This window comes from Vanacampus margaritifer, chromosome 11 (genome assembly GCF_051991255.1).
Source record: "Vanacampus margaritifer isolate UIUO_Vmar chromosome 11, RoL_Vmar_1.0, whole genome shotgun sequence".
NCBI classification, from domain to species: Eukaryota; Metazoa; Chordata; class Actinopteri; order Syngnathiformes; family Syngnathidae; genus Vanacampus; species Vanacampus margaritifer.
Window position 1 is genome coordinate 4,269,375 of NC_135442.1, and position 22,765 is coordinate 4,292,139.

The following is a 22,765-nucleotide window of genomic DNA, read 5'->3' on the forward strand; positions in this document are numbered from 1 at the left end:
GCGTTGAGTCCAGTACAGTTTCTGGAGAAAGGCTTCGGTAAGCACACCGCGGCTCTGGATGTTTGCTAGCCGCTGAACGGACGAACGCAGCCCGTTCCCGGTATTGTGCGTCCGTCACGACCAGACCGGTGTCGGTGGTGCGGAGGCGGCGCGTATCACCTTCCCGGAGCGTTGCGCTCCCGGGTTGGACTTGGATGGCGACGCCGACCTGATCGCCGGAGGTTCGCCTCGCACCCACCGGGTGGCCGGTGGTGATGCTTCCCGGCCAAACGACGCCTGGCTCCTCCTCGGCGGGGCAGGTGTCGACCGGTTCGAACCGAAACAACAACCCCCGCCGCCGTGGGGGATGTACCACTCGACGCCGCCGCCGATGCGAGCCCGTCTCAGGGGAGCAGCTAAGCTCCCCTCGGGTGCCCCTTAATTGGGCCCGATGATGTGGAGGCGAATCCACCTGGAGCTAATGTTCCCGAGCGCTGTGGGCCAATTTCCCTTGAGACTGGCACGATTGATTGATTTATTTTAAATACAAATTTTGTCGGATTATCCCTTTAAAAATCCTTTTGAAATCAATGTTTGTCAGCAAAAGAGTGACATTTGTATTTAGCGCAAGTAAAAAGTGGCAGCAACTACAGCGATGTGCTTGTAGTTGAGATTTTCCATCATGTCCAGATCCAACAGGTTAGTAAATCTGTCATTAATATTATTTTTGTAGTTTGCCTCATATTTGTATATTTTTGATCAGTTTTTTTTATTTGTGTATTTTTCATTTTGTATTTTAGTTTTGTATTTGCCATTTTTTAAATCATGTTTTCTAATGCTTTACTTCTCTTAATTTTTTTCTTCATATTTTTGTATTTGTGTAGTTTTTTTCTATTCCTCAGTTTTTACCCCTGATGTGGCTATTTTTAATTTATTTGTAATATTTCCCCCATTATTTAATATTTGTTGTTTTTTTGGTGTAGATTTTATCTTATTTCTATTATTTTGTTTGCAGATTTATTTATTTATTTTTTTACTGTTCTATTTTTGGCTTCCCAATCTGTTTTTTCAACTGTCATTTTCAATATGGAATTTTATTTGTATTTTTTTTTGTTATTTTTTATCTAGCTTACACATTTTGTCTATTTTTTGTATTTATTTGTATTTTAAAAAAATATTACTCCTATACATCATTCTTTTTTGTTATTTCCTGTTATATTTGTGCATGTTTGTAAACTTTATATTTTGTCTTATTTATATTTTTAAAATGTGTTTTTCTTCTAATACATGTATGTTTGCAATATTTTGTACATTTTAATGGTCTAATATCATAGCTAATTTATCAAATGCCTTTGTATTTGATTTCAATATTGAATGTGTAATGCTTTTGCAATAGTGTCAGCCCGCCCGGTGCCGGCGGCAGCGGATCCGGCCTGCGGGGCGGCACCGAGCACCGGTCGGCTTGGGGTGAGTCGGACTCTGTGGCCAACGGCTGCGCATACTCTACCCGGAGACTCAACAGCCGCTGGAGGGATGACGATGACCCCAAAGAGCGCCACCGTGCCGGACCTCCTGGCCGCGTGGCAACCACGGTGAGCCGGGTCAGCTTCCGCTCTCGCTCGGCATGGCAGGAGCGCGCTGACGAGGTTCGGGCCAAGTCTGTGGAGCTGGGCCTCCCTCAGGACGGCGTCCCCCCCGCGCCCGAGGCCGGCTTCTCGGCGGCTGCGTTCTGGTCCGGCGTGGCGCACGTCTTCAGCTCCAAAAAGTTCCAATCTGTGAACCTGGAGCGGCTGTACCAGCGCTACTTCTTCCGGCTCAACCAGAGCAGCCTGACCATGCTGATGGCGGTTCTGGTTCTGGTCTTCGGCGTCATGCTGCTCTTCCACTGCTTGGCGGGGAGCGGTCCCAGCGTGCCGTATGTGGTGGTCTTCTCCGCCGCCGTCCTGCTGACGTTGGCGCTGATGGTGGCGTGCAACCGGACGGGTTTCCAGCAGGACCACATGTGGGTGGTGTGCTACGCGCTCATCCTGCTGGTGGTGCTGGTGCAGGCGGTCGGCGTGCTGATGGTGCGGCCCCGAGACGCTTCGGAGGGCATCTGGTGGACCGTCTTCTTTATCCACGTGATCTACACGCTGCTGCCCGTCCGCATGCGAGCCGCCGTGCTCACTGGCCTGCTGCTGTCCGCCGTGCACGTCGCCCTGTCCTGGATGCAGAACCGCGTGGACCCTTTTCTCTGGAAGCAGGTACAGTCACATTTTTGCTACTATCAAAAAATGGATTGTATATTAAGCATTGACAAAAGTATTCTCAAGCATTTTGGCCAATGTTTAACAATCATTCCCAAGCAAGGAAAATAAGTTAAGGTGACTGATTTGAATATAAAATATTGATTTGACAGCAAACAAATGAGCAGAACTTGATTTTTAATAACAATGTAGCTGCTTTCAAAACATGCAATCCTGAAAATGACCAACCCGATCAATGACATCATCCAATTAAGACATTACAGCTGATCACAAAATGAAAGGATGAAATGCAAAATATCGGCCGATCCAATTTAGCTGATCAGTCAAGTGGAAAGTTTATTTCTAATAGTTTTGTTTAGATAATCTTTTGTTCCCTTTTTAGTTTTTTTTCCTAATAGCTTTTTTTATTTTCCTATTATTTGTGTCTAGTTTTTGCAATATTTTTGTATTTTCCTCACTTGTTTTCCAATCAGAATTAGAAAAACAAATAAAGATTTTGTTAATTTTTTAATTTGTTGTGACGTTTTTATCTGTGTATTTTTTTTGTAACTTTATTTCTAATAGTTTTGTTTTTTGATTACCCCCAATATTTTTGTAGCTTTTTTTTAAATTCAATATAATTTAATTTTTTTATAATTTCAATTTAATTCCAATTAAAAAAAACAAATGTTTATATTTTTAGCAATTTTTTTATTCATATTTCTCCTAAGGCCCCCCCCCCCCCCCATATATATAATTTTATTTTATTTGTATAATTTTGAGCGAGGATACCAGTAAATCGGGGGAGCATTCAATACATGATTACTGCAAAGAAAAGACGGCTTTTGAAAGATACTTTTGGGGAGTATTGGATGGTGTTAAATATACAGTGTGTATACAGTGAGGAAAATAAGTATTTCACCCCCTGGTGATTTTGTGAGTTTGACCCTTTACAAAGAAAGGAACGGTGTATAATTTTCATGGTAGGTTCATCTTAACAGTGAGAGACAGAATATTAAAAAAAATCCCAGGAAATCACAATATATTAATTTTAAACATTTATTTGTCTTTTATTGAGGAAAATAAGTATTTCACCCCCTAGCAAAACATGACTCAGTACTTGGTGGAGAAACCCTTGTTGGCAAGCACAGCGGTCAGACGTTTCTTGTAGTTGGTCACCAAGTTTGCGCAGATGTGCTTCTTCTTGAGCCACTCCTTTGTTGCCTTTGCTGTATGTTTTGGGTCATTGTCATGCTGAAACACCCATCCACGACACATTTTCAATATCCTGGCTGAGGGAAGGAGGTTCTCACCCAAGATTTCCCGGTACATGGCCCCATTCATCCTCCCCTCGATCCGGTGAAGTTGTCCTGTACCCTTAGCAGAGAAACAGCCCCAAAACATAATGTTTCCACCACCATGCTTGACGGTGGGGATGGTGTTCTTGGGGTCAAAGTCAGCTTTTTTCGCCCTCCAAACACGGCGAGTCGAGTTGATGCCAAAGAGCTCGATTTTAGTCTCATCTGACCACAGCATTTTCTCCCAAGCCTTCTCTGAATCATCCAGGTGCTCATTGGCAAACTTCAGACGGGCCTGTACATGTGCCTTCTTGAGCAGGGGGACCTTGCGGGCACTACAGGATTTCAATCCATTACGGCGTAGTGTGTTACCAATGGTCATCTTGGTGACTGTGGTCCCAGCTGCCTTGATATCATCAACAAGCTCCTGCCGTGTAGTTCTGGGTTGTTTCCTCACCTTTCTCATGATCCGGTTCACTCCACGAGGTGAGATCTTGCGTGGAGCACCAGACCGAGGGAGATTGATGGTCAATTGGTGTGTCTTCCATTTTCTAACTATCGCACCAACAGTTGACTCCTTTTCACCCAGCTGCTTGCTAATGGTCTTGTAGCCCATTCCAGCCTTGTGCAGGTCTACAATCTTCTCCCTGACGTCCTTAGACAGCTCTTTGGTCTTGCCCATTGTGGAGAGGTTGGAATCTGATGCATTGATTGATTCTGTGAACAGGTGTGTTTTTATACAGGTAACGGGAACTTAATTAGGAATACCAATTAAGTAAGAGGACTAATGTGTGTGCCTCCTGGTCACATGACCGGTCTGTGGGAGCCAGAATTCTTGCTGGTTGGTAGGGGGTGAAATACTTATTTTCCTCAATAAAAGACAAATAAATGTTTAAAATTAATATAATGTGATTTCCTGGGATTTTTTTAAATATTCTGTCACTCACTGTTAAGATGAACCTACCATGAAAATTATAGACCGTTCCTTTCTTTGTAAAGGGTCAAACTCACAAAATCACCAGGGGGTGAAATACTTATTTTCCTCACTGTATATTTACAGTAAACGATAGATGCAAAATATGAGACTCCATTTCCACAGGTTGGGAATGTCTCACGGGGGCATTAAAAAAATCTTTCACATTCTTGTACAATTATTCCACCTTTTGGGGCGAAAAAAAAGAGCACAACAAACAAACCATCAAAAGCCCCAAATTAATGACATTCATGCGCATGACGAGCGTTATGTCAACTGCATATATTCATCATCGCGGTGCGAAGCAATGAAAGTGGATGTTAACCTCATCGGAATGGAAAGTTCCAGAGGCTTTTTTTTTGCAGCTCAGATGTTCCGTATAAAATGCAAACTCTGCTTGTTTTGTTAGCACTCTGCAGTCTCGTTGCTTGGGTTCCACGTGCTGTCGCGCTAGAAATAATGTACAGTACATCCCACTTGAGGGGACGTACATTAAACGCTCACACTAAAAGCTACGCTAAGCGTCTGGAAAAGATCTCATGCGGTGATTCAAAATGTGGTGTTTACGTCTGGCGTCTTGACTTGGGAGGACATTTTATTTGGGCTCGTGTTACGTATTCCACATACATGAAGTACAGTCAACTTTAGCTTGTGATAGCTCAGATGGACCTAATATAGGGTGTAACAACTTAATTAATAGGATGGGAGTTCCCTAGTAGGAGTTGGTGGTGGTGGTAGTAGTAGTCCTTTACTTTGCCACAAAATGGCCGACTTCCTGTTCAATTTATGGCCTATCATGTCTTGTGAATTTTGTCTGTTTGTGAAAATGCAGATTTTAACTTTTTATTTTTAAACGTCTCTGAACTTTCTGAACAAAATACAAGCCCCGGAGTTTGCTAAAAAAAATGGCTGCTTTGAACCAAAATGGCCGACTTCCTGTTCACTTTATGGCCTATCATGTCTTCTGAATTTTGTCTGTTTGTGAAAATGCCGATTTTAATTTTTTATTTTTAAACGTCTCTGAACTTTCTGAACAAAATACAAGCCCCGGAGTTTGCTAAAAAAAAATGGCTGCTTTGAACCAAAATGGCCGACTTCCTGTTCAATTTCAGAGATGGGTCCTTGAGACTTTTTGTGTGTGTCCTCTTACGTTAGATATGTCTACCCAATTTCATGTTGATTGGCGTAACTAGTGCCTCGGGCTGATTTTTACAGTATTTCTCAAACTTTCTAACAAAATAAAGTTTTGTTTACTTCCTGCTTTAATAATGCATTTTGTTTTCAATTGAATTGTACAGCTTATAGGTCACATTAATGGTGTTTTTTATATATATATATATATATCCACTGTATGTAAAGTGTACAAATCATATGTGTATATAGTTTGTATTCTTTAATGACTTTTAAGTCTTGTGGGAGTGACAGAGAAAGCTGTTTTGAACCCGGTGAGGATGCACGGAAGTCTAAATATGGTCCCTTGTGACGCAGTAACACACACACACAGGCTCTTGTAGCTTAGCAACACATTCCCTCTTTGTAAAAAAAAAAAAAAAAAAATCCCCATCAAACTCCAATGCTGAGTGCTTACCTCACAGCCTCCCTGTACTTTTTTTTTTTTTCAGTGCCAAGTATAAATGAGGCGTAGCACCGTCTCTATTAGCGCCACGCTGGTTTTGCTCTTTTTACACATCGATTGGGCACGAGTTGACTCGTCGCGTCTTGAAGGCTCACTATTGGGGAAAATGTAAAAATACATCAAATATACACTTTAGAACGTTTCCATTGGACTGTGCGCAAAAAAACAACATCAAACCAGTAACATTGAGTGTTTTGCAACACTCCAATATGAATAAGTCATGCTAGCAATTAGGGGTGTGTCGATATTTGTTAGTCATCGCAATGTGACGTGTTCATTCGATAATGTTTCATACATTTTCACAAACACAAACAACTGCTGCTCATGGAATGAAAGTGAAAGTCACACACGTCTCACGTCCCTTGGATTTGAAACCTCTGAAGGAGGTAGCAGTGAAATCTATTGTTTTTCTGTTCCTTGTCCATTTTTTCAGCCGCGTCCGAACTCTGTGGCCGCCCGCCCGCCCGCGACTTTGCGGATGTTTTTCTCTCTCGTTGCACAATCACAATCGGCGCTCGTCTGTGGTTGCTAATGCTAATGCTGTTGTCAGCTGATGAATAGCAGTCGGCTCGGCAGATGCTGATCATGTTTAAAAGCAGCAGTGTCTGTTATAGCCACGGAAACTGCACAATGTCAGGCTTTTACGTCACATTGGACCATATGTCTCCTAATAGAACCTCTTCATCTTTAGTCCAATTAGCTTATTAGGCTAACTCTTGTCTAAAAAAGTAGCATTTTAGCAAGGAGGCTAATGGCTGCTAGCAAATACAGCCCTGGCATTTGTTCAACTTAAGTGTGGCCGACGTGTGCTGGCTGACTGTTTGCCCGCCTGGAAATGGTTGGCTATGCAGCAAATGTTTATTAGTAATGTTGTGAAATGCAAATGGTTAGCCATGTTGCTAAATGAACAATTGGTTAGCCATGTTTCTGTATTTGCAGCCTACATGTGCTGGTTCACATTACAAAAAACAAATATGACTTCTAAAGTGAACAAAATGGGCATACTTAGCCACTTTGCTAACACATTCTTAGCCACGTTGCTAACACACACACACACGTTTGGCCAGGCTGCTAACATATTAAGCGGTTAGCCATTTTGCTAACACACGTGTCTTGTTAACACACATGCTAACAGTAAAATAAAAACATGTAGCCATGTTTTTAATACATGTATTGTTAGCCATGTTGCTAACTTTGTGACAAAAAGAATAAAGAAAACCAAACAAGACAAAATGCAAAAACCCTGACATGATTCAACATTTGCTTATTAGTTACTAATGCTAGCTGATAGCTAGCACACTGCCTGCTAAACTAGCTGCTAATCTCGTAAAATATGACCACTCGAATGCCTTGTTTTGAGAATTCTAGACACATAAAACACGTGAATTGTCAGCACCAATGAGTTTACATAAAGATACATTTTTTCTTTCCCACAGAGTGTGTGTACATTTCTGACAAAATCTGATCAATTATCTACGAAATGACGGCAGGAAGCGAGCGTTAATGGACCTGATCTGACGAGGCCCTCAGAGAGGACGGAACATCCTGCTTTAACTCTGCTGAATGGCGGCATGATTAAAGGACGCTTAAGTGCTTCGGGTCGTCGCTGCTCAAACATGGCGGTGACCCGATCTCCTGAATCACCGCCGAGCTCACTGATAATGCTCCTTTAGGGAACATAAACGGTGCGTGGGCCAAGAGGGACAGAAGAGAAAGCGACAATAGTGTCGCGGTAAAAATACCAGTTTCGGGTTTAACGGTGAGTCAGCAGATTTTGCAGGGAAACTACGACCACGGGCAATGGTCAAAATTGACATCCGTCTACATGCTTCACATTTTTTCACAATGAGGCAAAAATACTGTATCTATTAATTAAAATCCTTTCGACGATATATCGCGATATTACCCTACACAATTTTCGTATCGATTCAATATGCGGCCAAATCGATTTTTAAACATCAATTTTTGATGGAAATATTCAACAAAACAACTTACTTGAGGTTAGCTTTTAAACCAAGAGTGCCATCTAGAGGAGTCAAACAGTATCACAAGGGTTTCATGAAGCTTCATTTTTCTATCACTACTGAGTAGTATTTTCAAAATTTTGAATTAAAATAAATATCGCAATAATCGACTTATAGATTCATATCATGATTAATCGGTATTGAATCGCCAAGTACGAGACAATTCACACCCTTACTATTAATCCATCTTTGAAGGGTACTTCAAATGACCAAAATGGCAAACTTCCGTCTTTTCAGGCATGACTTTTTGAGTGTCTTTTGTTGGTCAACTCATGCATGACATGCCTACCAAATCTGAAGTTACTTTGTGAAATTAGCTGACATAAAAAAAAAGTTGAAGGATTCCTGGAAATGGCCGAATTTTTCAAGAAATTGAAAGACTGCTTGAAACGGTTAAACAATCCTAAAATGGCTGCTTCAAGTCATAATGGCGGATATGGCTTCCTGAGATTTTTTTTTTTTTGTGGGTCTACTCATGATAGACACATTTCACGTTACTAAGTGGAACTTCTTCGTCAGCTGAATTTTCTACTGATTACACATACGCTGACTGTACATAATTAGTTGATTGATTATGTAAATAATAAGTGTTGTTTATGAGTCACTTCAAGGCCGTGAAAGTGTTCATTCCTCAGCTTCGGAGTGAAACGAGCTTAAAAAAAATCATGTGAGAGCCGTTTTTGATCCTCTTGTGTTCACAATGAGGCTGAACACCTCAACATGCAACACAGTTAGCGCATGACCTGCATTACCTCCTGCAGGGCCACAATGTGCCTTCTGTGCTGCTATTGATCCAAACGGCTACCCCCCCCACACACACACACACACATACAGAGAAAGTTAGAAATTAATGTTACGTCTCCTGAAAGCTAACAAGAAGTCTTTTATTTTTTGATGTTTATTTTTAGTGCGAGTGTAATTGAAATTCTCATAAAAGCTGGAAGCAATGAGCCTTTTTCCCGGAAATGTTTGAAGAAGCGACGCTTTGTTCTACATCAACGCTGTACAGTTACAACAATAATCATGTGCTCTAATAAGTATCAATTCAAAATTGTGGATTTAGACAAGTACTATAATGCAAATGACACAAAACGTCCTTGATCAATTAATTATGTTCAAGATATGAAACAATCATTCAAACAAACATTACTATATAAGATAAGCCATGTAGAAAATGGATGAATGGATTTTCTTTGTCCATGTAAATATATATTTTTTCATGCATTAGTTTGTAGAGATTATCTTGAACAATTATTGCATGCAGTGTAATGTAATTTAATATATAAAATTTTAAATAGCACTATCTTGAAAAATATTTAATAAATAAGTTTAAATAATTCCATGTATTTTTATTAAAATATAATTTAAATACATTCAAATTATTCATTAGAATTGATTGTATTTTTAATTTAAAATTATTTGAGGTTTCGAGTAGTTTAAAAAAATGTAGTTAAGTAATTTACTATAGTTTATTAAAAATAATTTTTTGGGTTCTCTACTAATTGATTAACAAATATGAAATTGTTTGTACTAGTTAAAAAATACATAACATTTTTGAGAAAAAATGTTAAGCTAAATTAGTTTAAACATAAAAATGTAATTAAAAATACTGTCAAAAAAAGTAATGGCATTGCAAAAAACCAACTGTATAGCTAGAGAAAAAGGAAAAATTATCTATTTTATTCATTTAGAAATGATTACACTAACCTATTATTACATCTAAAATATAAATGTAGTTATTTTGTATAATTATTTTTTATAGCATTTCAATTATTGGCCTTATTTATTTTATTTTTGTTTAGCTGTCCTAAAATGTTACATTTCCTCATAGGCCATTTCATTAGGTACACCATGTAACGATCATGTCCGTTTGTTTGAATAGAATCCAACATTCCCTCGTCGTCGCCCCCGGAGGGGACGGCAGTCATGTTGTTCCAAGTCCCGAGGAGGAAAAGCCCGTGCTTTCCAAATAAGGGCGGCGTGGATATTAATAGAATAAGAGCTTGCATTTGTGTTGACCTGTTGACGAGAAGACGACTTTATCTGATGCACGCACCGTTACCGTGGCAACCACGAGGCGGGGGAAGGACAGCTGTAGGAAGCTTGGGTTTTTGTCTTTGTTGAGGCAGCGTTTCTACCACAAACGCTCCTAACCGTGCCAGTGGCAGAAGTGGCACACTTCTCTTGTTTTGATGAGGAAATGTCACGTCCATATGCCATCTGGGGACCTAATGTTGCCATTTTGTGGGCAAACGTAATGTTGACATGGCTAAATATTTCTTTCATATGGAGCTCATAGCCTGTTTAAGCTAATCTTTCATAGCCTGTTTAAGCTAATCTATCATGCTATGGTTTGTTGTCTAATTAAGACTTAAAAAAAAAAAGTTTTTAAAGGCAAAGTATTATCTACTTGCCAAATATTTGTGAGGAACTTTGAAATCCAGCATTTTTGTGCACATTACACATTTATGGCCAAATATAGCATTTTCCGAGCCGTTGATAAGCGTAGAGCTATGCTGTGATTGGTCAACTGCTGGTCACGTGACATACGGACATATTACCGAGTTGGCTAAACTCTCTTTATCAACGGCTTTGAGCATTTTTTTTATGTCCAATAATAGCATTGTTTGTTAATGTTAAAAGTAGTTAGAGGTTGTATTGTGTGCCTTTTTAGTGAAGATGCCTCAGTGGGAGATACCGTTGGTAACAAACGTGGACTCTCAGGAATGTCATTCACGTCCACGTCATTGATCATCGACGCATTCGTACGTGTTCACCGGAGTTGATGTGAAAAGGCCTTTTGTGTGTGCCCGAGTGCAGTTTCAGTCAGATAACAAGTGCAGATAGCGAATGCGACTTTCACGTTTCCTTCTGATGTTGACTTGCTCATGCATCATTTTTAGGAATAACGATATTGTTATAAGTGGGGGGGGTTATATCTGATATATGATTAAAAAAAGTTTTTATATGATTCGATATGGTACAACAAGCTTTTTTTATTATGTAAGGTTTATTTAAATTGCATAAATAAATATTTAAAAAAATAATATATATATATGTGACGTTTATATGCTGCCTGCAATGAGTTTGTCATTTTACAATATGAAATAAAATCCACTTTTTTTTTCTTTCTTTTTTTAAAAGCGCTTAAACCGGCCAATTAATCGGTTGGGCACTAATTTTAATGGCAAAATATTGGTTTTTACAATTGTTATCTTTTAACACAAAATGTATTGTGGTCTAAAGTAGCCTTTTCATGATTAATATTTTTGTGTCAAATTTGAATTTTTGTGTGCCACGTTACATTTTTGTGTTAATATATTACATTATTGTGCCCAAATATCATTATTTTTGCGCTAAAGAATGTTTTTTTTTTTTTTTTTTTGTAGTCAGAATGTTTCTCCAAGATGTTGGATGGTGTTTTGTGTTTGTGCACTGCAGCTGGTGTCCAACATACTGATCTTTTCATGCACCAACATCGTGGGTGTGTGCACACATTACCCGGCGGAGGGCTCTCAGAGGCAAGCCTTCCGGGAGACGCGGGAATGCATCCAAGCTCGCCTGCACTCGCAACGGGAGAACCAGCAGCAGGTGAAAAACATTCCGGAATGATTTGGGGATTATGGTTAACACGCCCGCAGTCATTCCTCTCGCTTTGTACACAAGGTCATCACGGCTGGAAATTGTTTTTTTTCATGTTTATTTTGTCTTTCTGATTTATTTATATATTTTTACCTGCAGGAGCGTCTGCTGCTGTCGGTGCTTCCCCGCCACGTCGCCATGGAGATGAAGGCGGACATCAACGCCAAGCAGGAGGACATGATGTTTCACAAAATCTACATACAGAAGCACGACAACGTCAGGTACAAAATGCAAAAGCAAGTGATGGCTTAGGAGGGGAGGGAGGGGTTCGGGGGGAGGTCAAATAAGGTTTTCAATGCTGAAGTTCACTTGTTTAACTCGCGACAAATGATTATGCACATGACACAAAGATTCCAAAAAGTGCTGTTGAAGGAAGTAGCTCAAAATAAGTTGTTTGGAATAATTCTAGGGCTGTGCAATTAACTGAAATTCGATTACAATTTCAATGATTACACTCCACAATTACAAAATCAGAATCATTGTTAAAAAAAAAGAAAAAGAAAAGATTATTAATACTAATTTGGAGTGCTTTCATTTGTACATTTGCACCATTTTTATTTTTATTTAAAATAACAAATGTAATACATTTTGTTTCATCCAAATGGAACTTGCATAATTATAGTGTTTCAAAGAATTCTATTTGTCTTACATTTTTTTGCGTTGAAACATTTTCTTTTTGTACCCAAAAAAATGAAATGATCGTCCCAATCGTGATTTCGATTACTACCAATATAATGGAGATTAATATTTTCTTCATAATCGAGCAGCCCTAAAAAATTAAAAAACAACATTGAAATCTTGACTTTATTATTGTTTAATGATAAACACAAATCATAAAATACAAAAGACACACAAATACCCGAACTGTTAAAACTCCTGGCGAAGGAAGGCGCTAAAAAAAACTACTTTCATAATAATAATGAAATATTTTAACAACTGCTGGCTAAGGAAGTGGATTAAAATATTTTCAAGGTTGAAAACTTTATCGCCAAAGAGCCAGGGAGCAAATGTCAACATTAGCTCACTTGCAAGCACGTCTGCTTATCGGTTTTGACAGCGCTGGTCGGGGGTAACTTGGTTAATTGGGGCCACTAATTGGCAGCAACAGGAAGCTGAGTGACGCCTCCTGCTGCTACTGCTGGCTAACTAACTGTTAGCGCATTAGCATTAGCCAGTTAGCGCTTGACCGCATTGGCGGCGATGTTTTCAATGTTGATGTTATGCAGGCCTGCAGCAAGAGAGAGAGAGAGAGAGGGAGCAGTTCATGTGGCGGTCATAAAATTAAAAAAAAAAAAAAATCACACACAGCAGCCAGTGAAAACAATCATGGCTGTTGTGAGAGACAACAAATGGCAACGTAGCCTAAAAAAAGCAAAAACAAAATCACCTGGTTGCTACACTGCTGTGTTATGAGGAGACAAGTTGTCTTTAGGCGAGGCAGGGCAGTCATGTGCCATTAATGAGATTAGCATGACTTTTATTTCAGGTTTGTGTCTTGAGGACGTGTGCAAATATAGCACAATAGATCCTTGTGTGTGTATGATGCATTTTTGTTTTGTTTTGCGTAGCATCCTGTTCGCAGACATCGAAGGCTTCACGAGTTTGGCGTCTCAGTGTACGGCTCAGGAGCTCGTCATGACGCTCAACGAACTCTTTGCGCGCTTTGACAAGTTGGCGGCGGTAAGTACACAAGCGCGCCAAAATATATTGCTGCGGCGAGCTGCGAATTTTGGTCTTCAGACCTGACATCATCGATGTCTTAATACTGCTATTATCACGTCGCAATTATACTAACCAAAAGTGAATCTGTCTATTTAGAGATGTATATATTTTTTTAATTGATTTGTATCCCTCCCACATGCTTGAAACACACTTCAACTTTTTAAAACACACTTTTAAAAGTACTCCTTAGTACCTGTTGTCACTCCCTTGCTGTCAACACATGGAAGAAAAATCACATAAGATCACCGAGGAAAGGAAGACGGCTGTTTGTCTCTCCCTGTAAAATGACACACAATCAAAGAGAAGCCTAACAAACACCAGAAATGTTCAACCAAACATCATTTTGTCAAATAAAACTCTGCTAGCTTAATGCTAACATATCATGGATAATGCCATTAATGGACTACTGCTTCTTAACATGGGGCCAGCAATAATGATTGATTCTGAAGTCCGTGGGCAGATTAGACTGACATGGCAACAGGCTGAAATCTAATTGGACAAAAAAAACAAAAAAACATACATGTGCAGACTGCTGGGACCGCCCATGGATTGACGCTTATGTTGCTGGCGTGTCCTCAGGAGAATCACTGCCTCCGCATCAAGATCCTTGGGGACTGCTACTACTGCGTGTCGGGCCTTCCCGAGGCCCGCGCTGACCACGCCCACTGCTGCGTGGAGATGGGCCTGGACATGATCGAAGCCATCTCGTAAGACAACCACGTCAACGACTCAGATGCTACGCTAATGTTGTCACTTTAAAGTCACGTTAACAGCAGCCAAAAATGTCAGAATTGTCCAATCATGCTGTTCTCAGCCACTAGGGGGAGCACTCACTTGCTTCCCGTGCGCCCCCTGTGCCACTGTGTTTTATTCAGGCTGGTTCGGGAGGTGACGGGCGTCAACGTGAACATGCGGGTGGGCATCCACAGCGGGCGCGTCCACTGCGGCGTGCTGGGCCTGAGGAAATGGCAGTTTGACGTCTGGTCCAACGATGTCACGCTCGCTAACCAAATGGAGGCTGGCGGGAAAGCCGGGTAGATAAAAGGACTGAATTAGATTTTTAATCCGAGTTTGTGATGAAGTAAAATAAGGCCGTTTTTCAAATTTCAATTGCCAATTAACTCTTTGACTGCCAGACGTTTTCAGAAAAGGGATGCCGTGGGTGTCAGCCGATTTAAGCATTTTTGACTGATCTTTCAAGGTCCACAGAAAATTATGTTTGGACTATGGAAACACACATACTACCAAATGAAAGATTGAACTCTCATCTTTCATCAGAAAAAAAAGTTTGTTTCTACCTTATTCCGTTTTTCAGTAATCAACAATAGAAAATGGTTAGTTTCACCTCTGTTTTGAAAAAAAAAACGTCTTTTAACGTCTTTGGCACTCCTCCATAGGATTTTACTAAACGTTATTTAATGTTTTTGGCAGTCAAAGAGTTAAGAATGTAAAGAACACTAATGTGTGAGGAGTCTATGAATTGTGTCATGTCAGGCGCATCCACATCACCAAGGCCACACTCAACTACCTGAATGGCGACTACGACGTGGAGGCGGGAGCGGGCGGCGAGAGGAACGCTTACCTGAAGAGGAACAGCATCGAGACGTTCCTCATTGTCGGATGCAGCCAGAAGAGGGTAAAGATACTGCATCTCATTATTATTAATGTTGATGTTGCTTAAATTGAGAGGAAAAAATGATGCAATTCCATAACGGTAAAGTCATAAGAGATGCCACACATCAAAAAATGATAACATTAGAATTTTAGCCAACACAATACGCATCAAAGCTCTAGCATACAAACATATAAATACATCTTTAGGGCACTTAAAACATTTAAAATGGAACGTATTTATAAGTTTTCCGGAGCAAATGAGTTAAGGAGCGGCCGTTTTGCCACTGAAAATGACATCGCAGTTACTCAGGGTCCAAACGACCAATCACGGCTCAGCTTCAGAAAAGAGGTGATCCGTGATTGGTCGTTGCCGGAGCAGCCGTGATGTCATTGTCAGTCGACAGCAAGTGGCAAAATGGCTGACCCCTGCGATGGATAAAAATGGCTGGATTTTGCTGCTTAATTTATATTCCATAAACGCAATATTAATCAGAATGAAACGCTTATATTAGTGGGGCTGCATAGAACATATTGTAAAGAAAATGTTGGGGTCCCCTTTAACTCTTTGACTGCCAGACGTTTTCAGAAAAGGGATGCCGTGGGTGCCAGCCGATTTTAAGCATTTTGACTGATCTTTCAAGGTCCATAGAAAATTATGTGTTTGGACTATGGAAACACACATACTACCAAAAAAAGATTGGACTCTCATCTTTCATCAGAAAAAAAAAGTTTGTTTCTACCTTATTCCGTTTTTCAGTAATCCACAATAGAAAATGGTTAGTTTCACCTCTGTTTTGAAACAAACGTCTTTTAACGTCTTTGGCACTCCTCCGTAGGATTTTACTAAACGTTATTTAACGTTTTTGGCAGTCAAAGAGTTAATGTGATTCGAGATGTTAAGTTTTTTTTTGTTTTTTTTGCTTTGGCAGTGAATTTTCACAGACACCCTCAAACTATTGCAGTTCTCGACAATTACAAACATTTTTGATCCTTTGAACGAAACCTCAAATTCAGATTTGAAGTCAGCGTTTTGCCGACATCATTTTAGCGTTGCCTTTCAGCTGGAGCAAAACGTCCGATTCGGATGCAAAGATTCTCGTTCCACGTCAACGCTCAAAATTTGCAATCGGTTGCCGTGCTTCTGAAACAAGCCCATTGTTTGCAAAAGTTAGAAAAAAGTGTGAAATTGATCATCTGACGGCATCGGGCCGTGGCGTCAGCACTAATAATCATGTGATTCCTCAAAAGGGGAATATGTAACTTCCGGCTAAATTGTCTAAATTGTGAACAAAGACGCTCTGTGATACTGTAGTCGTTTATGTGTTTGATCAATGCAGCTTTTGTTTTGGAATAAAAAAATGTGGTCTCTAGAATAGATACTGGGTTACGTTGAAAAAGCGTTTTTTTTTTTATTTTTATTTTTATATGTGCGTCAGAAAGAGGAAAAGGCCGTGATCGCCAAGATGAATTGTCATCGGACAAACTCTGTCGGTCACAACAGCAGCCACTGGACGGACAGACCTTTCTACAACCACCTGGCCAACAACAACCAGATCTCCAAGGAGATGAAGAGGATGGTAAGAACACAGCAGCAGCATAATGGCAGCTATTTATAGAGCCACATACGGCCTCGCGCTCGCACCTTCACAAATGAGGATACGCCTTCTTTTCGCATCTTACGCCAACATGAGAAGATATCATCAGAACATGTTTATGTAGTCAACATACAGACTTTCACTTGACTCAAAAGAATAATGGATTTTCTTTATTATTTTTTGATGAATATTTTCATTTTATTTAAATAGACAAACATTCATTAAGTAGAAAATAAAACAACGGAAATTAGGTTATTTTTTTCAAAATGTGTTTTCATTGAAAATGTTTTGAATGCGCTGGCACGGGTCTCATTCAAGCTTCACTTAATGAACGAAAGCAACACAATTGACTTTGTGTTAATTTGCTTAATTGATCAGGACTGAGCCACTTGCTACCATGGCAACGATCAGGAGCTGACCTAGACAGGATGTTTTTTTTTTTTTTTTTATCTGATCAGGCTTTCATTGATTGGACGCAGACTACCTAATACATGTCTCTTTTAATGTGTTTTTCATGGATTCATGTATTTTTCATTGACTCGTGTCTCTTGTGTGTCGCAGGGCTTTGAAGACCCAAAGGACAAGTAAGTAATAAATATTTCTACGAAAACGTATGTTTTAGTTTTGACAAAAAGCTTGATTTCTCCGTAGTTTGGTCCAAAACAGATCATTTGGGTGAAACTAACCTATTTTCTATTGTTGATTACTGAAAAACTGAATAAGGTAGAAACAAACTTTTTTTTTTCCGATGAAAGATGAGAGTTCAATCTTTCATTTGGTAGTATCTGTGTTTCCATAGTCCAAACACAAAATTTTCTGTGGACCTTGAAAGATCAGTCAAAATGCTTAAATCAGCTGGCACCCACATTGTTCTCTTTTCTGAAAATGCTTGGCAGTCAAAGAGTTAAAACCCTACTTTGGAACTTTAACCCTATTTTAAAAACCTACTTTGGAACCCTAATCCTAGTTTGAAACCCTACTTTGGAACCCTAACCCTATTTGGAAACCCTACTTTGGAACCCTAACCCTATTTGGAAACCCTACTTTGGAACCCTAACCCTAATTTAAAACCCTACTTTGGAACCATAACCCTAGTTTGAAACCCTACTTTGGAACCCTAACCCTAGTTGGAAACCCTACTTTGGAACCCTAACCCTATTTTAAAACCCTACTTTGGAACCCTAACCCTAGTTGGAAACCCTACTTTGGAACCCTAACCCTATTTTAAAACCCTACTTTGGGACCCTAACCCTATTTTAAAACCCTACTTTGGAACCCTAACCCTAGTTTGAAACGCAACTTTGGAACCCTAACCCTAGTTGGAAACCCTACTTTGGAACCATAACCCTAGTTTGAAACCCTACTTTGGAACCCTTACCCTAATTTAAAACCCTAGTTTGGAAACCTAACCCTAGTTGGAAACCCTACTTTGGGGACCCTAACCCTAGTTGGAAACCCTACTTTGGAACCCTAACCCTAGTTTGGAACCCTACTTTGGGACCCTAACCCTAGTTTGAAACCCTACTTTGGAACCCTATGCGATGTGTTCAGGTGTATTTATAAAAAATATGTAATCTTAGCATGTAACAATGTGCGGTAGGAGAAAAAAAATGTTCCCGTTTTCTAAAAGTACGTTCAAGTCACGTGGTAAAAAAAAATTGTTAGCTGTGACATATCCTTTGTTTGAGGCTTTTTTTCTTCTTTTTTTTTGCTGTTCAGACACGCGCAGGAACACATGAACCCCGAGGACGAGGTTGACGAGTTCCTGGGTCGAGCCATCGACGCCCGCAGCATCGACCGGCTCAGATCGGAACACGTCAGGAAGTTCCTGCTTACCTTCAGGGAGGCCGACCTGGAGAACAAGGTTCCACACTGATCCTCCTCTTGGTGACGGCGAGAAAGGATCCTAATATGAATGTTGATATTTGCGATGCCAGTACTCCAGACAGGTGGACTCCCGCTTCGGGGCGTACGTGGCGTGCGCCTCACTGGTCTTCATCTTCATCTGCTGCATACACGTCGTCATCGTGCCTCCGTGAGTCGCTAATATCGAAGCGTTTGTTGCTTAACTCTTTGACTGCCAGACGTTTTCAGAAAAGGGATGCCGTGGGTGCCAGCCGATTTAAGCATTTTGACTGATCTTTCAAGGTCCATAGAAAATTATGTGTTTGGACTATGGAAACACACATACTACCAAATGAAAGATGGGACTCTCATCTTTCATCGGAAAAAAAAGTTTGTTTCTACCTTATTCCGTTTTTGAGTAATCAACAATAGAAAATGGTTAGTTTCACCTCTGTTTTGAAACAAACGTCTTTTAACGTCTTTGGCACTCCTCCATAGGATTTTACTAAACGTTATTTAACGTTTTTGGCAGTCAAAGAGTTAACATTCTTATCGTACAAATAAGTTCATTGCAGCCAAGCTATATATTGTTATTATTTCTGAATATGAATGTGTGTCACCTTTTGCAGTTCTGGCGTGATGAGGGGTTTCTTCACATGCTGTCTGGTCCTCTTGATGGCGCTCATGTTTGTGTCCAGCGTGTACTGCTGCTACGGGGTGAGTCGACTCGCCACGCACAATTGGTCCAACTCGCCAGAAACAAGAGTAACCGCGGCGGTGCGTTCAGGTGTTCCCGGCCGCCCTGCAGACTTTCTCCAGGAGGATCGTCCAATCGCGTCTCAACAGCACCCTGGTGGGCGTGGCCGCCATCCTGGTGGTCTTCCTGTCGGCCTTCGTCAACATCGTGAGCGGCGTGAGCTTTCTGTTCGTGTTTGGCAGTCGGCTCAGGTTGACCTTTTTGAACCGCCCTTCCCTCAGTTCAGCTGCAGCGGGCGCGACCTTCGCGGTTGCATCGGGGCGGAGCTTAACATCAGCCGGGATGAGGTGGACGCCTGCCACGCTCGCTTACTCAACTACAGCCTGGACGTACAGCTGGGACCCTGTGGGGATCAAGCGCCCTTCTGTGGATTTCCTGAGGTACTGCAGCAAGTAGAGTTAATATTAACAGGAAGTAGAACCTCCGGAGAAGTTTAAAAAAACAACTATATGGTGAAAAGTAAACAAACTTGATTTGTGATGTGTTCAGAGGTGCAGTTGTAAAGATTTACTTATGATTAGGGCCCGGCTGATTGTGATTTTTGGCAGAAAACAATTCTACAATTTTTTTTTTTGGTCTCTTAATGCTTAAAACAACGATAAAGACAAATTATAGACAGAACATTGGACTGTTTTACATTACGTTGCCATTTAATATTCAACATTACATTAGTTTTTTTTATTTAAAAATCATTATCTTTGTCATATCTTGTGGGGGGAAGGCTGATCTGAAAACAGCTTGATATTCGTAGATGTATTTTTTATTTATTTTTAATGGATTAAAGTGAACTCGTTAAAAAAAAATTTTTTTTACGTGAGTGGTTCAGGTTTATTTATTTAGTGTAGAGATGAATTGAAGTGCAAATTAAAAGACGCGTTCATTTTTTTTTTTTATGTGAAGTGTTCAGGCACCGTCATATAAATGACACGTTGCACTTGTGCTACAATTCCTAAATGTGACACATTCGGGTAAGGTTGTAAAAGTTAAACGTGACGTGTTCATGGGCAGTGGTAAAAACGAGTTTCCCTGCCCGTTTGTGTTCCTCAGTACTTTTCGTGGTGCGTGGTGCTGAGCCTGCTGGCGTGCTCGGTGTTCCTGCAGGCTCACAGCCTGGGCAAGCTCGTGCTCATGCTGTGCATGGAGCTGCTCTACCTTCTGGTTGTGGAGCTGCCGCGGGTCGCGCTCCTCGACAACCGCGACCTCCTCGCCGTGGCCAACGCCGCGTGAGTTCTCGTTCCTACTGTATGTCGCCACCGAGGCTTTTTTTTTTTAATGGAGAATATACAATAGTTGAATTATTATGGCTGCTAAGAATCTCTAATGAAGCTCCTCGACTCACTTCAACATCATTTCTCAGCACCAAGAATACCAGTGAAACACTACTTTTGTCTAGACGATGTTCCTCACAAGATGGTGTCAAAGCACTACTTTTGTCTAGACAAAGCTCCTCATCTCCAACACACATTAGTTACTTTCTATCTATAAAACTCCTCAACTCACTTCAACTTCCTCAGAACCCTGCCAAAGCACTCCCTTTGTCTAACTGAAGCTCCTGAACTCACCTCAACATAGTTTGTCGGCACCAAGATGCCACAAGATGGCGGCAAAAACATTACCTTTGTCCAATGGAATCTCCTACAGTAGACATCAACTAAGTTTCTCTGCACAAACATGCCTAACTCATTCACTCCCAGTCATTTTCATTGAAGCAATCCCCTTCGCTGCCGGCTGTTTTACTGGATTTTGACTGATTTTGCAATGCCCACAAAATATTGTGTTCTATTGCTCTGTTTTCCATTTTACAGCAATTAGCATTAGAATATAGCTAAATTTCATCATTATTCACAAATCTGCTTAGAACTGTGAGTAAATCAGCTATGGCCCTGGTTGAGCTCTTCTACTCTGATGGCCGTTTTTGTACTAACTACCTTTGCTTCAACCGTTTTGCGTAGTTGAGAGGCTACATGAAAGCCTTCTGTATGCTCTAGCATAAACAAACATAAAAAACGTATAAATATGTCTTTGGGACACTTAAAACATTTAAAAGAACATATTTATACGTTTTTGGGAGCCAATGAGCCAATGATGGTGCCAAAGCACTACTTTTTTATTTAGTAACTTAATATACAGTGAATAGGTAATGATTCGGAACCCCGCCTCTGTGTGCATGTCTTGTGTGTTTGTTGTGTAGATGAAGGTCTGACCTTTCTTCTCTTTTGTCCCCCATTAGCGAGCATGTGAATGGAACCAGGTGAGATCAGCACGTCGTCGTCTTTTGCCGAGACAAATCCTAAAACCTTGTCCGTGTGTGTCTCCTTTAGCTGCGTGGTGGAGTCCAAGGTGCCCCTGAAGATCATGACGCCCGTGGTGATCACCGTCTTCGTGCTGGCGCTTTACCTGCACGCCCAGCAGGTGGAGTCCACGGCCAGACTCGACTTCCTCTGGAAGCTGCAGGTCAGCTCGCCCAAAATGAAATGTCAAACTTTTAGGAGTAGTTGGACAAAAGTAAAATAGAAGTTCCTGGAATGTGTTCAGACGCAGTACAAAAGACATTCTCCTGATGCGATGTGTTCAGGGTCAGTTTCAGGATGTTAAATAGATGCGATGCATTCGGGAAGAGTTGTAAATGAGTTATTTCGAAATGTAATTTGTTGAAGTAGTTGTTCTAATTGGTGCATTTGTTTCGTAAAAAAACAAAACTCTTCAAGCAATGTGTTCAAGTGCAACGTTAAAATAGACGTTCTTATGTGATTGTAATGTAGCTGTGATGCAGGATGGAGTATATAGTAGTCATCAAATATATATTTTATTTTTAATCACTTTTTGACTGTACCCAAAGGCATTTATTTTAAGTTTTTTTTTTTTTTTTTTTTTTTTACAACTGCACCTGAATGCATCTCTCCACAACTGAATACACCAGATGTGATGCATTGAGGTGCATTCGCAAATTCTACAAGTTCAGTTCCCTGGTGCAGTGATAAAGCCTGTTTGTGAAAACACACAATTGTACCGAAACTGAATGCGCTACGTGCGATGCGTTGAGGCGCAATTGTAAAAGACAGTCTTGCGTGTTTGCGCACAGGCGACGGAAGAGAAGGAGGCGATGGAGGAGCTGCAGGCGTACAACCGCCGGCTGCTGCACAACATCCTGCCGAAGGACGTGGCGGCGCACTTTTTGCAGCGCGAGCGGCGCAACGACGAGCTCTACTACCAGTCGTGCGAGTGCGTGGCCGTCATGTTCGCCTCCATCAGCAACTTCTCCGAATTCTACGTGGAGCTGGAGGGGAACAACGAGGGTGTCGAGTGCCTCCGGCTCCTCAATGAGATCATCGCCGACTTTGACGAGGTGACGCAAATGAAAAGATGCCGATGCAATTTATTATTTTTTTTTTAAACCGCACCTGAACTCGAACACACAAAACGCTCCAGTGTTGTGATGCATTCAGGCGCAGTTG

The 22,765-nt window shown here is 40.8% G+C and overlaps 1 protein-coding gene across 1 annotated transcript in view; it reads left to right on the forward strand.

Annotated features, from left to right (window-relative positions):
- The window catches only part of adcy5 (adenylate cyclase 5), a 24,853-nt gene continuing 2,088 nt past the window's right edge, over positions 1-22,765 (forward strand). Inside the window, exons 1-19 of the mRNA XM_077579292.1 lie at positions 1-678; positions 1,376-2,222; positions 11,577-11,726; positions 11,877-11,998; positions 13,346-13,457; positions 14,079-14,206; positions 14,375-14,533; positions 14,994-15,135; positions 16,550-16,690; positions 17,270-17,292; positions 18,428-18,572; positions 18,646-18,743; positions 19,183-19,270; positions 19,341-19,457; positions 19,532-19,690; positions 20,358-20,533; positions 21,541-21,561; positions 21,632-21,764; positions 22,393-22,656. Coding sequence (XP_077435418.1) covers positions 662-678; positions 1,376-2,222; positions 11,577-11,726; positions 11,877-11,998; positions 13,346-13,457; positions 14,079-14,206; positions 14,375-14,533; positions 14,994-15,135; positions 16,550-16,690; positions 17,270-17,292; positions 18,428-18,572; positions 18,646-18,743; positions 19,183-19,270; positions 19,341-19,457; positions 19,532-19,690; positions 20,358-20,533; positions 21,541-21,561; positions 21,632-21,764; positions 22,393-22,656 — 3,042 coding nt within the window. The 5' untranslated portion in view covers positions 1-661. The remainder of the gene's footprint in view (positions 679-1,375; positions 2,223-11,576; positions 11,727-11,876; positions 11,999-13,345; positions 13,458-14,078; positions 14,207-14,374; positions 14,534-14,993; positions 15,136-16,549; positions 16,691-17,269; positions 17,293-18,427; positions 18,573-18,645; positions 18,744-19,182; positions 19,271-19,340; positions 19,458-19,531; positions 19,691-20,357; positions 20,534-21,540; positions 21,562-21,631; positions 21,765-22,392; positions 22,657-22,765) is intronic.